Source organism: Anolis sagrei, chromosome 1 (assembly GCF_037176765.1).
Source record: "Anolis sagrei isolate rAnoSag1 chromosome 1, rAnoSag1.mat, whole genome shotgun sequence".
Classification (NCBI taxonomy): domain Eukaryota; kingdom Metazoa; phylum Chordata; class Lepidosauria; order Squamata; family Dactyloidae; genus Anolis; species Anolis sagrei.
In genome coordinates, this window is record NC_090021.1 from 175,138,867 (window position 1) to 175,154,964 (window position 16,098).

Consider the following 16,098-nt stretch of genomic DNA (forward strand, 5'->3'; position numbering starts at 1 on the left):
GTTGTTGTTGTTGTTTATTTCATGCTATGCGAGAAAGGCCTGGGCCAAAAATGAGAGAAATGCCCCCAACCCTTATATTTACAAAAAATGTTTTGACCCTAAGGGAAGGAGGAGGTAAAGGCCACAAAAAACCCAAAAACCCCCCCTAGGGTTACATGCCACTCCCAACCCTCACTTTACCCATATCTGTTTTAAAGCCGGAAATCACACATAAGGATCAAAGCAGCACTTCCAACCAGGGCAAGGTGAAATGATGAGACAAACAGGGGAGCAGCCAACCCCACCAATCCAATTTCAAAATAATGAGAACTCTGTGTATTTTAGGTAGGGGAAAATAAGACAGTAAGAGCTTCATTTGCTTTGAAACCTTGTTTCTTCCTCTAACTTTGTGTTATATTTCTAAGTGTTTTGCACCTCTATGAAGTTGAGAACCAGTAGAGCACTGACTCAACTGCACATGCACCAAATATCTTTCTTCCTTTGAGGAAAACAAAATGTATTTATTTACCACCAAGCAAACAATATTTTTCTGCTTTTCAGATACACTCCTCCCCAGTATGCAGTATGTACTACAATTGGCCAAAAGGATGAGAAGCTGCAGTCCAAGCAACTAATTTTATAATAAAGAAAAAATGTTTAAAAAAGTAATAGTTATAATAGCTTTCATTTTCTTTAAAACTTTGGTACATATTACCATATATTCTGGCGAATAAGACTACTTTCTAACCCAAGAAAATCTTCTCAAAAGTCAGGGGTCGTCTTATACGCAGGAGTCTTATACATGGGAGTAGTTTTATACACAGGGGTTGTCTTATACGCTGGAGTAGCCTTATGCATGGGAGCTGTCATATGCGGGAGTAGTCTTATATGCAGGGAGTTGTCTTATAGAGCAGGTGCTGAAACTTCCAATCTGGATTGGAGAATCTGTGGTTGCCGCATATGGTGGTGGTGGGGTGGGGGGGAGCTCAAAAATGGCAGTGGCCATGTCCCTGCCATATGCAGCTACTGTATGAAAGTATTAAGGGTGACGCTGTACAAGTACGGTAGAAGAAAATCCATTCATCAGGATTCATGGACTTAATGTAGTCCCGATGATGAGGTGATGGGGCGCCTCACCGGGAAGGTGTAAGTGAAGGGCAGAGCAAGCTGCAGGGGTCCGGGGCGCCCGGGTATGGTAAAAAGAGATAAAGTGGCTCTAGACCCAGAAAAACACACCTCTTTTACCTGTCTAACTCGCCCTTGTATCCTATTACTGTACCTCCTCTTCTGCCTCTCAGATCTCGCTCCTGAAGACTGCAGTGAAGTGCTGCAGGTGCGCATGTGTGAGATCTGAGAGGCAGAGAAGGAAGTACAGTAACAGGAAAATTACCATATTGAAATCAAATCTGATGCTTTTAAATTATTTATTTGGTGTGTGTTGGAAGAGGGGTAGTCTTATACGGCGAGTATATCAAAAAATCTATATTTTAACTGGAAAGGTTGGGGGTCGTTTTATATGCCCAGTCGTCTTATATGCCGGAATATACAGTAGATATTTTTATTAAAGCTTATGTATTTTGATATAGGTCATTGGCTAATTCCATAAACTTTTCTCTTAAAGTAAAAAAGTATTAGCACAGGATCTCTTTGGATTTCCAATGGTTGCGAAATTATAAATTTTTGAACCATCAACTAGGCATCACAAACATAAACAAACAGTTCTTGAGTACTTTCCAGCTAAATTACTCAAAACCACTTACCATACTTACACACTGCTGACAAACAACTGCTGTATCAATCAAAAGTAAAATTGAACTCACCCGAAGAACTCTGAATAATATTGTGCTTCTCTAGAGTATCTGCTCTGCAAGCATTTGTTTCAGCAGTGGCACTCAGTCCACCAGCAGCATATCTGTAATAACTGTTTTGCCTTTGAGGATGGTTAAAAGCAAAAGGTGACCAAGGTGGGACTGCCGGGAATGGATTTGCCGAACAGCCACTGATTTCAAGAGTTGAAATGGGTGCTCTTGGAAGACTGTATAAAGGTACCACTAAATGAGTGACCTGGTCATAAACTGATTGATCTCCCAGAAACCATCCTCTTGTGTAGTACGGAGACAAAATCCATGAAACTTCATTAAAATGAGGTAGGCATGACATATTTTAGACATGTGTGTAAGACATGGAGAAAAGTATGTCAATTATAATTCCTGGAAAGCAAGGAAAATAGATATGTATAGAAAAAGAATAATCAGCAGCTAAATAATCCTGAAACTTATACTATAATTCTAAGCAGCATGGTAATCACAAGTGGAATACTTCATTTTATATTTATATTCTAAATATAAATATTTTAAATATCGCTTTAACAATACAATCTCATGTACTGCACCTATTTCCAGGAATTTCAACTACTTTCCATGGGACTTACTCATAGGGCCGGGCTTTAGCACAGCAGGTTAACTGCAAGCTGCAGTAAATCTTGCCAACCGAAAGGCTGACAGTTCGAAGCTTGAGTCAGGGTGAGCTCCTGACCTTTAGCCCAGCTTCTGCCTAACTAGTAGTTATGAAAACAGCAATGTGAATAGATAAATAGGCACCGCTTAAGGCACCCATAAGGAAATGCCAGAAAAACGTTGGCAATTAGATCAAGGGGGAAGTTTACAAAGAAAGCTCTTTGACAGAGAAAGTGGAGCAACAGCACCCATCATGACTGGAACAGAGCACAGCCTCCAAGATGTCAAAGATGGAAAAGTCCCCCTTCTATTTATTTTTTATTATTTAAACTTATATGCCGTCACTCCCCTGGGGCTCGGAGCGGCTTACAAGAATAGCTAAAATCTAACAAAATTTAAAAGCAATTTAAAACAATTTAAAAACAACACTATCAAACATATATATACATATACACCTCTATCTATGTACAATTGTCTGTCTTGTCAATGTATAATGGCATTGCCTGTTTCCCATATATGTGTTCTATGATCCACTCTGAGTCCCCTTCAGGGTGAGAAGGGTGGAATATAAATACTGTAAATAAATAATAAATAGGTAAGGGTGTACAGCAGGGGCCCTCAAACTTTTTACAGAGGGCCAGGTGACAGTCCCTCAAACTGTTGGAGGGCCGGATTATAATTTGAAAAAAAATAATGAATGAATTGCTATGCACACTGCACATATCTTATTTGTAGTGCAAAAAACACTTAAAATAATACAAAAAATGAAGAACAATTTTAACAAATATAAACTTACTAGTATTTCAATGGGAAGTGTGGGCCTGATTTTGGTTGATGAGATAGGATTGTTGTTGTTGTCGTGTGCTTTCAAGTTGTTTCAGACTTAGGCTGACCCTGAGTGAGGGCCGGGTAAATGACCTTGGAGGACCGTATCTGGCCCCCGGGCCATAGTTTGAGAACCCCTGGTGTACAGGATGCAGACCATTTTTTTTTGTAAGTAATATGATGACTGCATCAAAATAATCTAATTAAGAGTACATACTTTGCAGATTTGATATGAAGATCAATTTGTGCATAGTACAAACTTATTTTACAGAGTCACTTTTACTTCCGAAATAGCTTACTAGCGTACCAGGTGAATGCTCCTGAAAGTGTTTGAAAATTCATTTGGAAAAGAGGCGCTTAGCTCTTTGGAAATTGCTCACTACCAATCAGAACTAAAACTCAGTGTTAACACACATCAAATACTTTAACTGAGAAGGAGTAGGGTCAAAATCATTAAAGCAACGGTTGTCCTCCACAGCTGTCAAAAGACCCAGCTAACTTGAATGGCCAAGAATTCTGGAAGCTGAAGTTCAGTGTATGGGAAAGTCCAAGGATTGCACAGCATCGCTTAGAGCAGGGGTCCTCAAACTTTTTAAACAGAGGGCCAAGTCACAGTCTCTCAAACTGTTGGAGGGCCGGATTATAATTTGAAAAAAACATGAATGAATTCCTATGCACACTGCACATATATTATTTGTAGTGCAAAAAAACATTTTAAAACAATACAATTAAAATGAAGAACATTTTCAACAAATATATAATTATTAGTTTTTCAATGGGAAGTGTGGGCCTGCTTTTGGCTGATGAGATAGGATTGTTGTTATTGTTGTTTTGTGCTTTCAAGTCGTTTCAGACTTAGGTTGACCCTGAGCGAGGGCTGGGTAAATGACCTTGGAGGGCCGCATCCGCCCCCAGGCCTTAGTTTGAGGACCCCTGGCTTAGAAGAATATATATGGGGTAACAGAACATTTGAAGTTTGTAGGTAAAACTTACATCTTCCAAATTCCAATGTATTCAAACTATTCACATTTCCAGTTTCTTTCTTATTAGACAGTACTTCCACCGTTACTGAAAAATCACAGAAACAGACTTTAGCATATGCCTCATTGGTATAAATGGTAGACTGTGTCAAATGTTTCATCACCACTGCTTTGTTTTTTATCAGCAAAAAACCTCTATACTTGCTAATTTGTCTGACAAGGGATTCCTGTATATATTCTAAAGAGAGGAGAGTAAATATTCTTGATTCAGTTAAAAATACAGGTGGGCCTGCTAGATGAAACAGCTGCCCCATCCAAACATAGAAGTCAATATTCTTATAGTAGACTATCCTCTGTGAAGTGAAAAGCAGATTTCTCTGATCATAGAAATAATCCTATTCCAAAATGCTGAGGCCAACCAGACAGATTAAGGGTTTATTTTTATTAGAATCATAGAATCAAAGAGTTGGAAGAGACCTCATGGGCCATCCAGTCCAACCCCATTCTGCCAAGAAGCAGGAATATTGCATTCAAAGCACCCCTGACAGATGGCCATCCAGCCTCTGTTACTTTTAAAACATTGAATGTTTGCCGTTTGTATGTTGTGCTCCGCCCTAAGACCCCTTCGGGGTGAGAAGGGCGGAATATAAATGTTTTAAATAAATAAATAAATAACCTTGCTCACAATACTTGAATGTGAGAAATTAATATGTTTAATATGCTGTGGGGGTGGGATTATTTTTTTGGGGGGGGTTGTGCGTTTTAACAGTTAAAATAAAATAAATACATTTTTGTCATGTCAAGAGTGACTTGAGAAACTGCAAGTCCCTTCTGGTATGAGAGAATTGGCCGTCTGCAAGGACGATGCCCAGGGGACACCCAGATGTTTCTAATGTTTTACCATCCTGGTGGGAAGTTTCTCTCATGTTCCCGCATGGAGCTGACAGAGGGAGCTCAACCAGCTCTCCCCAGATTCAAACCGCTGTCCTATCAGTCAGCAGTCCTACCAGTACAAGGGTTTAACCTTGTGCCACCAGGGGATCCAATAAATATAATTTTTAAAAAAATCTATTTTTAAAAAATACAATAATAATAAAACTTTATTTATACCCTACTCCATCTCCCCCAGGGGGACTCGGTGCGGCTTAAATGAGGCCATGCCCATCAGTACAGTACACACAATAACAAACAACATAACAAACATAACAAAACCAGAAAACATAAACATAAAAAATAACAAAACCAGAAAATAAAATACATAAAATGCAAAACCAATATAATAAGTGAAAATGCATTTTCACTTGACACACAGAACTATTTAAAAAAATGTTTTCACTTAGAATCATAGAATCATAGAGTTGGAAGAGACCTCATGGGCCATCCAGTCCAACCCCGTGCCAAGAAGCAGGAAAACTGCATCCAAAGCACCCCCAACAGATGGCCATCCAGCCTGTTTAAAAGCCTCCAGAGAAGGAGCCTCTACCACACTTTGTTTTACATTAATCAAAATGTGTTAGCTGCCTGGGGGAGAAAGGCAGAGTATAAATAAATATAAGTAAATAATACTGTAAAATTAAATATTAATATTGTAATAGAGGTGGCACAAATAGATGTTACAAAGCTTTTGATCAGTCTCCAACCTATGATCCTTGCATTATTGCCTGAGTTGCTAGGATTGATGGGAGTTGTAGTCCAGCAACAACAAGCCCTTTATCCCAGGGACTGTTTGACTGCAAGTCTATGACCATGGGGTGCATCCCTACAAAGCATGGACAAACTTGGGCCCTCCAGGTGTTTTGGACTTCAACTTCCACAATTCCTAACAGTCCAAGTTCGCCTATGCCTGATGGACACTATTGAATCAATGCAGTTTGACACCACTTTAACTGCCCCGGCTCAATGCTATGGGATCCTGGGATTTGGGCTCTAGTTTTGGAAGGCACCTGCAGTCTTTAGCAGAGAAAGCTGAAGTCATTTCAAACCACAACTCCCAGGATTCAAAATGATCTTGACAGATTAGAGATAGGTCAAAACTAAAAGAATGAAGTTCAACGGGGACAAATGCAAGATGCTCCACTTAGGCAGAAAAAACGAAATGCAAAGATACAGAATGGGGGACAATGCCTGGCAGTATGTGTGAAAAAGATGTTGGAGTCCTCGTGGACAAGTTAAACATGAGCCAACAATGTGATGTGACGGCAAAAAAGCCAATGGGGTTTTGGCCTGCATCAATAGGAGCATAGAGTCTAGATCTAAGGAAGTAATGCTACCCCTCTATTCTGCCTTGGTTAGACCACACCTGGAATATTGTGTCCAATTCTGGACACCACAATTCAAGAGATATTGACAAGCTGGAATGTGTCCAGAGGAGGGCGACTAAAATGATCAAGGGTCTGGAGAACAAGCCCTATGAGGAGCGGTTTAAGGAGCTAGGCATGTTTAGCTTGAAGAAGAGAAGGCTGAGAGGAGATATGATAGCCATGTATAAATATGTGAGAGGAAGCCACAGGGAGGAGGGAGCAAGCTTGTTTTCTGCTTCTCTGGAGACTAGGACGTGAAACAATAGCTTCAAACTACAAGAAAGGAGATTCTATCTGAACATGAGGAAGAACTTGACTGTGAGAGCTGTTCACCAGTGGAACTCTCTGCCCCTGAGTGTGGTGGAAGCTCCTTCTTTGGAGGCTTTTAAACAGAGGCTGGATGGCCATCTGTCGGGGGTGCTTTGAATGCAATATTCCTGCTTCTTGGCAGGGGGTTGGACTGGATGGCCCAGGAGGTCTCTTCCAACTCTAGGATTCTATAATATGAAGCCATAGAATTCAAGGTAGAAGGGAAATACTTCAGTTAGATATCCTGGCCATAATAGTGAGGCCTGGCCTCACCCCACGTTACAACTTGTCCCCATTTTGGCATTCTTCTGTACTTCTTTCTTAAAGAATGGGCCCCTAGAAGTCAACACTGAGCTTTTTTTTTCCAAAACTCACCACATACCAAAAAAAAATAACAACATACCCTTCGCGAAGACAGCAAGTGGGTCCCTTCCCTCCCCTCCTCCCTCCCTCCCTCCCTCCCTCCCTCCCTCAGCGAATCTCAACACCAAACCCTTTCCTTGACCCATAAGCCCTAACCTCCACTTCGCGCGTCTGCCAACTGACGCCCACGTGCCCAACCGGGTCCTTTTATAGGAGACGCGCACTCCGAAGCAGAACTCCATTGGCTCGCTTTTCTGCCCGCGCAGATTGGTGGAAGCGGAGGACTCCTCCACCAATCAGAACAGGCGGTCTCTCGGAAGGCGGGAAGAAATCCCCAGCCGACTGAAAGTGTGTGTGCCGTTTGCTTGGAGTTCATGGGGTGCTCTCAAGCGAAGAATACCCGGATGTGCTATTGTCAGTATCCCTGTTTCAGAGCCTGCAGTTCCTGTATCATTTGGTGGCTTCCCATCCAAGTACTAACCAGGGCTGCTTAACCTGATTAGTGAGGATTTGTCGCCTCACGCAGGAATCATAGCATCCTAGAGTTGGAAGAGAGCTCATGGGCCATCCAGTCCAACCCTCTGCCAAGAAGCAGGAAAATTGCATCCAAAGCACCCCCAACAGATGGCCATCCAGCCTCTGTTTAAAAGCTTCCAAAGAAGGAGCCTCCACCACACTCCGGGGCAGAGAGTTCCACTGCTGAACAAGGGTCTGGAGAACAAGCCCTATGAGGAGCAGCTTAAGGAGCTGGGCATGTTTAGCCTGAAGAAGAGAAGGCTGGGCACCTTCTGGGCACCACAATTCAAGAGAGATATTGACAAGCTGGAATGTGTCCAGAGAAGGGCGACTAAAATGATCAAGGGTCTGGAGAACAAGCCCTATGAGGAGCGGCTTAAGGAGCTGGGCATGTTTAGCCTGAAGAAGAGAAGGCTGAGAGGAGATATGATAGTAAAGGTAAAGGTTGTCCCCTGACATTAAGTCCAGTCATGTCTGACTCTGGGGTGTGGTGCTCATCTCCATTTCTAAGCCGAAGAGCCGGCGTTGTCCGTAGACACCTCCAAGGTCATGTAGCCGGCATGACTGCATGGAGCACTGTTACCTTCCCACCGGAGCGGTACCTATTGATCTACTCACATTTGCATGTTTTCGAACTGATAGGTTGGCAGAAGCTAGGGCTAACAGTGGAAGCTCACGCCGCTCCCCGGAATCGAACCTGTGACCTTTCAGTCAACAAGCTCAGCAGCTCAGTGCTTTAACCCACTGCGCCACCGGGGGGCCCCTAGGAGATATGATAGCCATGTATAAATAAGTGAGAGGAAGCCACAGGGAGGAGGGAGCAAGCTTGTTTTCTGCTTCCCTGGAGACTAGGACGGGGAACAATGGCTTCAAACTACAAGAGAGGATATTCCACCTGAACATGAGGAAGAACTTCCTGACTGTGAGAGCCGTTCAGCAGTGGAACTCTCTGCCCTGGAGTGTGGTGGAGGCTCCTTCTTTGGAAGCTTTTAAACAGGGGCTGGATGGCCATCTGTCAGGGGTGATTTGAATGCAATATTCCTGCTTCTTGGCAGGGGGTTGGACTGGATGGCCCATGAGGTCTCTTCCAACTCTTTGATTCTATATTGTACTATACAATTATATTGTAATATTATTAGTAATATTACATGTAATATAGAATATATAATTATATCTTATTATTATTAGCATTATACTATATTACATTATAATATTATAAATATTATATGTACATACTTATTATATTATATTATATTATGTTGTTGTTCATTCGTTCAGTCGTCTCTGACTCTTCGTGACCTCACGGACCAGCCCACGCCAGAGCTCCCTGTCGGCCGTCACCACCCCCAGCTCCTTCAAGGATATTATATTATATTATATTATATTATATTATATTATATTATATTATATTATATTATATAGAAGTGTGAAGAGAATGTTGTTGAAACTATATCCAGGAGTGAGAAATGACACTGGAGTCATGCTGTTATCGAACACAATACCCCCCCCCCCCATGATTTATAGTTTCCCAAAGACATTGAAATAAAAACATAATTTGTATTCCTTTTCAAAAATATTGAATCAAAACCTCTCCTGAGCTGAATAGCTCACCCACCAACTACCAAAAGAACTGGACACATTCATTTGTTCTCTATCAGCCTCTGGTGGCAATTTGGAAAATTACATCGAATGTGCACAGACTGAACAGAGATGGTAGGCCTGATATTTTGTCAGAGAAACATTCCCCACAATTTGCTTTTGTATCTCATAGCTCTTTCCGGTTTCTCTCTCTCTCTCTCTGTAATAAACAGCAACTATATTACAGACTGGATTTGTGAAATGAGGTGAAGGAGAACAAGCACGATCCCACCTGCGTCGCAAGCGCGATTGGTGGGAACAAGGGACAGGGTCTTCTCCGTGGTGGCCCCCCGACTCTGGAACTCTCTCCCCAAGGACATCAGACAAGCCCCAACGTTGGCAGTCTTTAGGAAGAGCTTGAAGATGTGGTTGTTCCAGTGTGCCTTCCCAGAATAGGAAGCTCCAAGCATCATGTCCCAAATGCACTTTACTAGAGATTTAAGATTGTCTGCACACCGCACCTATCTCCAAAAACCTATCCATTTCACCTGTCATGCTCAGCATTTTAAAATGTTTAATCATTACATTGGCCCGGCCTTAGTTTTAAATGTTTCATGATGTTATTGTCTAATGTTTATTGCTATTGTTTTAATGTTTATTGCTTGTTTTATGAGTTTATTTATTGTTGTATTTGTTATGCTGTTGTTTTATTGATGCGTTGGGCCTCGGCCTCTTGTAAGCTGCACCGAGTCCTTCGGGAGATGTTAGCGGGATATAAATAAAGGATTACTATTATTATTATTATTATTATTATTATTATTATTATTATTATTATTAGCACAGCATTACACCGCTTTCTAGTTTTCCTATTAGGAAGTCTAAATGCTATACGGGTTTTTTTTTCTCCATGGAAGAAAGGGTTTGGACTGGATGGCCCCTGGGGTTGCTATTATGATTATGATTACAAAGGCCGGATGGCCATCTGTTGGGGCCAGGCATGTAGCCGGGGGGGGGGGGGGTGTAATTCTGATGGTGGTCCGCGAGAAGGCCTTACTGGTACATTATTTAGACTGTTATGTTTATTCATATCATGATCTGATCACCATGCTCAATATATCCCATATGCATGGGGGTATTGGGGTAACGATACAAAAGGTTTGCTAGGGTAGACCCTCTTTCACTCAGACTCAGCCCCCCCCCCGAACCAAACTCAGCCCTCCCCCCCCCCCCCCGAAACAAAATCCTGGCTACAGGCCTGGTTGGGGCTGCTTTGATTGTGCTTTTCCTGCATAGCAGAAGGGGTTGGACTGGATTGCCTCTTGGGTTGCTTGTGTGATTATGATAATTGCAAAGGCTGGATGGCCATCTTTTGGGGGTGCTTTGATAGTGCTTTTTCCTGCATGGCAGAACGGGTTGGACTGGGAGGCCCCTGCGGTCTTTTACTGAAATACTGTAAAGTTTATCTTGGTTCAAATTGTTCTTTTAAAAGTTGCATTGTTCTTTCTTTCTTCCTTTTTGTACCACAAACGAGACCTGTGCAGTGTGCAGAGGAATTTGTTAATGTATTTTTCCATTCGATCACACAGACACTCTCCATCAGACACTGCCCTGGCCCGTCCAAAGGTTTGCCCATGCCTCCTACATATCCATTATGTACGATATACAATAAACAGAGGCTGGATGGCCATCTGTCGGGGGTGCATTGAATGCAATTTTCATACTTCTTGGCAGAGGGTTGGACTGGATGGCCCAAGGCTGAAGCCAGGATTTCGATTCTGGGGGGTGGGGGGCTGAGTTTGATTCAGGGGGGCTGAGTCTGAGCGAAAGAGGGTCTACCCTAGCAAACCTTCTGTATCGTTACCCCAATACCCCCATGCATATGAGATACATTGAGCATGGTGATCAGATCATGATATGAATAAACATAACAGTTTAAATAATATACCAGTAAGGCCTACTCGCGGATCACCATGAGAATTTGGGGGGGGGGGGGGCTGAAGCCCCTCAAGTCCCCCCCACCCCACCCCGGCCACATGCCTGCCCATGAGGTCTCTTCCAACTCTATGATTCTAACATCTGCAGCCATCTCCTACCATTGTGCTTCTGCCAGGATGGATCCAACCCAGTATAATTATCTGGGTTGTTACCACAGTAATTTTTCCCCCTTTCCTAAAAAAAAAAAAAAAAGCAGCAAAACACAGTAATTTTCCCCCCTTCCTTAAAAAAAAAAAAAAAAGCAGCAACACAGCCCAAGAACAACATAAATCCTTGGTGTCTTGGTTTTCGGGCCCGTTCCTGGGGTTAGGAAAATAGCATTGGATGGACCGCATCAGCTCTAGTTTCTTAAATATGACTATCATGGTTTTCTATGGGTGAGCAGATGGTGATTGGTAGATGGCATAGGTCTGTATCTCAAAAACTAGCACTAATAGGGGGACACCATTGCCATTTTTGGAATTAGTAGGTCAAATATACCCAAAAGAGACTAACAGTTCAGGCACCAAAATGTGTTTTGGCCACTGTCATCAATGGTATTAGGAAACCTCTTAATTTGGGTAGATCCCAAGAAGGTTAAGAAATGTAGCACCGGGATTGTGGCGCAGCTGGCTGAGTGTCAGCTGCATTAAGATCACTCTGACCAAAAAGGTCATGAGTTCGAAGCCAGCCCAGGTTGGAGTGGGTTTCCAACCAATTGTGTGTAGCCTGTTGTCGACCTTTGCAACCCGAAACACAGTTGCATCTGTCAAGTAGGAAAATAAGGTACCATCTTAAAGTGTGGGGAGGCTAAATTAACTGATTTATGAGGCCATAAAGAAGACTCCAGCAAAGCATTCCAGCGGGGAAGCATGCGGGGAATGCGGAAGTGCTTCAACAGCGTCGCAGATGGACGACGAAAGCGACAGCTCCCCTGGCGGCCAGAAAAAGTTAAAAATAGCCTCTGTGTATGTCTGTATATGTTTGTCAAAAATTGGCATTGAATGTTTGCCATATATGTGTACACTGTAATCCGCCCTGAGTCCCCTGCGGGGTGAGAAGGGCGGAATATAAAAGCTGTAAATAAATAAATAAATAAATAGATAGTGGTTGTATTAGGATAGTGAGCATCTAGTATCATTTGATCATACTTTGCCTCCATGATGACATGATGGCAACAGTTTTGGACAGCAATGGCTCCCAAAGTGACCCATTTAAGGTCGAATCCGGTGTCAAACAGGGATGTGTTATCGCCCCAACTTCTCCATCTTATTTATTTATTTATTTATTTATTTACTGTCCTTGTATACCGCCGTTTCACAGCCTAACTGGCGACTCAACGCGGTTTACAACAAAATATACAGTGCACAGTATACAATTAAAACCATAAAAACATAATACACAATATTACACATAAATCACAATCCAATACATCTCCTAACTAAAATCCTGGTCCAATTTCATCATCCATATTACCAATCCGTAATCAACACATTCATTGCACCGAATTAACCAAATGCCTGCTTGAACATCCAAGTTTTTAGTCTTCTTCGGAATACCATCAGCGAGGAGGCTGATCTTACCTCCATGGGAAGGGCGTTCCAGAGCCGAGGGGCCACCACAGAAAAGGCCCTGTCTCTCGTCCCCGCCAGCCGCACCTGTGAAGCAGGCGGGATAGAGAGCAAGGCCTCCCCAGAAGATCTTAGGGTCCTGGTGGGCTGATAGGCCGAGATACGTTCGGATAGGTAGGTTGGGCCAGAACCGTTTAGGGCTTTAAAGGCCAACGCCAGCACTTTGAATTGAGCCTGGTAGCAAATCGGCAGCCAGTGGAGCTGGTGCAGCAGAGGAGTTGTGTGCTCCCTGCGCTCCGCTCCAGTTAGTATCATGGCTGCCGACCGTTGGACTAATTGGAGCTTCCGAGCCGTCTTCAAAGGCAACCCCACGTAGAGAGCGTTGCAGTAGTCTAAACGGGATGTAACCAGAGCATGGACTACCGTGGCCAAATCAGACTTCCCAAGGTACGGGCGCAGTTGGCGCACGAGTTTTAACTGTGCGAATGCTCCCCTGGTCACCGCCGAAACCTGGGGTTCCAGGCTCAGCGATGAGTCCAGGATCACACCCAAACTGTGAACCTGCGTCTTCAGGGGGAGTGCGACCCCATCCAACACAGGCTGTAACCCTATACCCTGTTCGGTCTTGCGACTGACCAGGAGTACCTCTGTCTTGTCTGGATTCAATTTCAATTTGTTCGCCCCCATCCAGACCGTCACAGCGGCCAAGCACCGGTTCAGGACCTCGACAGCCTCCTTAGTGACAGGTGGAAAGGAGTGACAGAGTTGGACATCATCTGCGTACAAATGACATCGCACCCCGAAACTCCGGATGATCTCACCCAGCGGCTTCATGTAGATGTTGAACAACATGGGAGACAATATTGAACCCTGAGGAACCCCACAAGACAAAGTTTGTGGGGTTGAGCAGGAGTCTCCCAGTAACACCTTCTGAGACCGACCCTCGAGGAATGAGCGGAGCCACTGTAGAACAGTTCCTCCAAGACCCATTCCCGCGAGGCGTCCCAGAAGGATACCGTGGTCGACGGTATCGAAGGCCGCTGAGAGGTCCAGCAGCACCAACAGGGACACACTCCCCCTGTCGAGCTCCCGGCGCAGATCATCGACTAAGGCGACCAAGGCTTCATCGTTATGATACTTCACCTTGTTGATGGGAAGCTTCCCACTGGAGTGGAAATCATCTATCGGACAGATGGCAAGCTATTCAACCTCAGCAGACTGAAAGCCAAAACAAAGGTTACAACAACATGTTATAGAACTCCAGTATGCTGATGACAACACCGTCTGTGCGCATTCAGAAGAAGATCTACAAGCCACTCTAAACACCTTCGCAGAAGCATACGAGAAGCTCGGCCTGTCATTGAACATCGAGAAAACCAAAGTGCTGTTCCAGCAGTCACCAGCCAATCCCTTACCAATGCCAGAGATACAGCTTAATGGTGTAACACCCGCTTTGAGTCCCCCTAGGGGTGAGAAAACCACTTTGAGTCCCCCTAGTTTTTTGTAAAACCGCTTTGAGTCCCCCCAGGGATGAGAAAAGCGGTATAGAAATACTGTAAATAAATAACATTGGAAAATGTTGACCATTTCCGCTACCTTGGCAGCCACCTCTCCATCAAAGTCAACATTGACACCGAAATACAACACCGCCTGAGCTCTAAGAGTGCAGCATTTTTCCAAATGAAGCAGAGAGTGTTTGAGGACCGGGACATCCGTAGGGATACCAAGGTGCTTGTTTATAGAGCTATTGTTCTCCCAACCCTGCTATATGCCTGTGAAACGTGGACTGTCTACAGACGTCACATACAACTACTGGAACGATTCCATCAGCGCTGCCTCCAGAAAATCCTGCAAATCTCTTGGGAAGACAGGCAGACAAATGTCAGCATGCTGGAGGAAGCAAAGACCACCAGCATTGAAGCCATGGTCCTCCGCCATCAACTCCACTGGACCGGCCACGTAGTCTGGATGCCTGACCACCATCTCCCAAAGCAGTTGCCCTATTTCCGAACTCAAGAGCGGAAAACGGAATGTTGGTGGACAGGAAAAGAGATTTAAAGATGGGTTCAAAGCCAACTTTAAAAACTCTGGCATAGACACTGAGAACTGGGAAGTCCTGGCCCTTGAGTGCTCCAGCTGTGACCAGCAGTGCTGCAGAATTTGAAGAGGCACGAATGGAGAGTGAAAGAGAGAAACGTGCCAAGAGGAAGGCGTGTCAAACTAACCCCGACCGAGACCGCATTCTACCTGGTAACTAATGCCCTCACTGCGGGAGAAGATGCAGATCAAGAATAAGGCTCCACAGTCACCTACAGACCCACCGCCAGGACACCGAACTTGGAGGACCATCATCCTCGGACTACGAGGGATCGCCTAAGTAAAGTAAGTATTTGAAAATCTGTTCGTAATCAGTGTTGCCCTTTTTCTATGTCAAGGAGATCTTGTGACTTATCTCACTAGGGCGTGACAACTGGGCATGAACCTTGTTGCGTTCCTGACTTCAAAAAAGTGAGAATACAGAAGACAAAAGAAGAATTCTTTTCAGAAAATGGCTGACTACTTACATAGCAGATTGAACACAGTTATGACACATCTGATATGCAATTGGTACTATTAATATGTACCACAATATAAATGTCAGGTTTTACAATGTATTGTAATGTAATATAGCTGATTCATGCACTGCTAATGGGCTTCTATTGGAAATACTGACTCATGCATTAACTGTATATAGAACTTCATTTTGGGAATGTGTTCTGGCCTAGTCCAGGTGATTGTGAATGATGTAATCCTGGGTTTGAGTTAATGAGTTGGGAACCAATCAGAGATTGCTATGTGTAAATGAATTGTATATAAGGAAGTCATGTACAGTGTATAATCTCTCCTTGTGCTGTGATGTTTGTCGAAGGCTATATGTAATTAAAAGAACCTGTCTGCTAAGACAAGATATAACTGTGTGCTGTGGTAAGTTTGTAATGTCATCTAGACTGGGGGAAAGACAATAGTAATACTGACAATGGCTGGGCATGTGCTCAAGTGTCTGTAAAAGGTTCCAGCGTGGCTGCAGGCTGTGGGAGCAGTTGACTCCCATCTGAACATAAGGAAGAACTTCCTGACTGTGAGAGCCGTTCAGCAGTGGAACTCTCTGCCCCGGAGTGTGGTGGAGGCTCCTTCTTTGGAAGCTTTTAAACAGAGGCTGGATGGCCATCTGTCAGGGGTAATTTGAATGCAATATTCCTGCTTCTTG

The 16,098-nt window shown here is 43.7% G+C and overlaps 1 protein-coding gene across 4 annotated transcripts in view; it reads right to left on the reverse strand.

Moving 5' to 3' along the window:
- The window catches only part of RBM44 (RNA binding motif protein 44), a 32,033-nt gene extending 24,587 nt beyond the window's left edge, over positions 1-7,446 (reverse strand). For 3 of the 4 annotated variants that reach the window (XM_067470437.1, XM_067470440.1, XM_067470430.1), the window contains exons 1-3: positions 7,253-7,290; positions 4,254-4,328; positions 1,800-2,189 (exon numbers count right to left, since the gene is read on the reverse strand). In XM_067470437.1, coding sequence (XP_067326538.1) covers positions 1,800-2,139 — 340 coding nt within the window. In that variant the 5' untranslated portion in view covers positions 2,140-2,189; positions 4,254-4,328; positions 7,253-7,290. Of the gene's footprint in view, positions 1-1,799; positions 2,190-4,253; positions 4,329-7,252; positions 7,291-7,368 lie in introns of those variants that run through there. The other variant, XM_067470433.1, reaches the window with a different exon arrangement.
- Between the last annotated feature and the right edge of the window lie 8,652 nt (positions 7,447-16,098).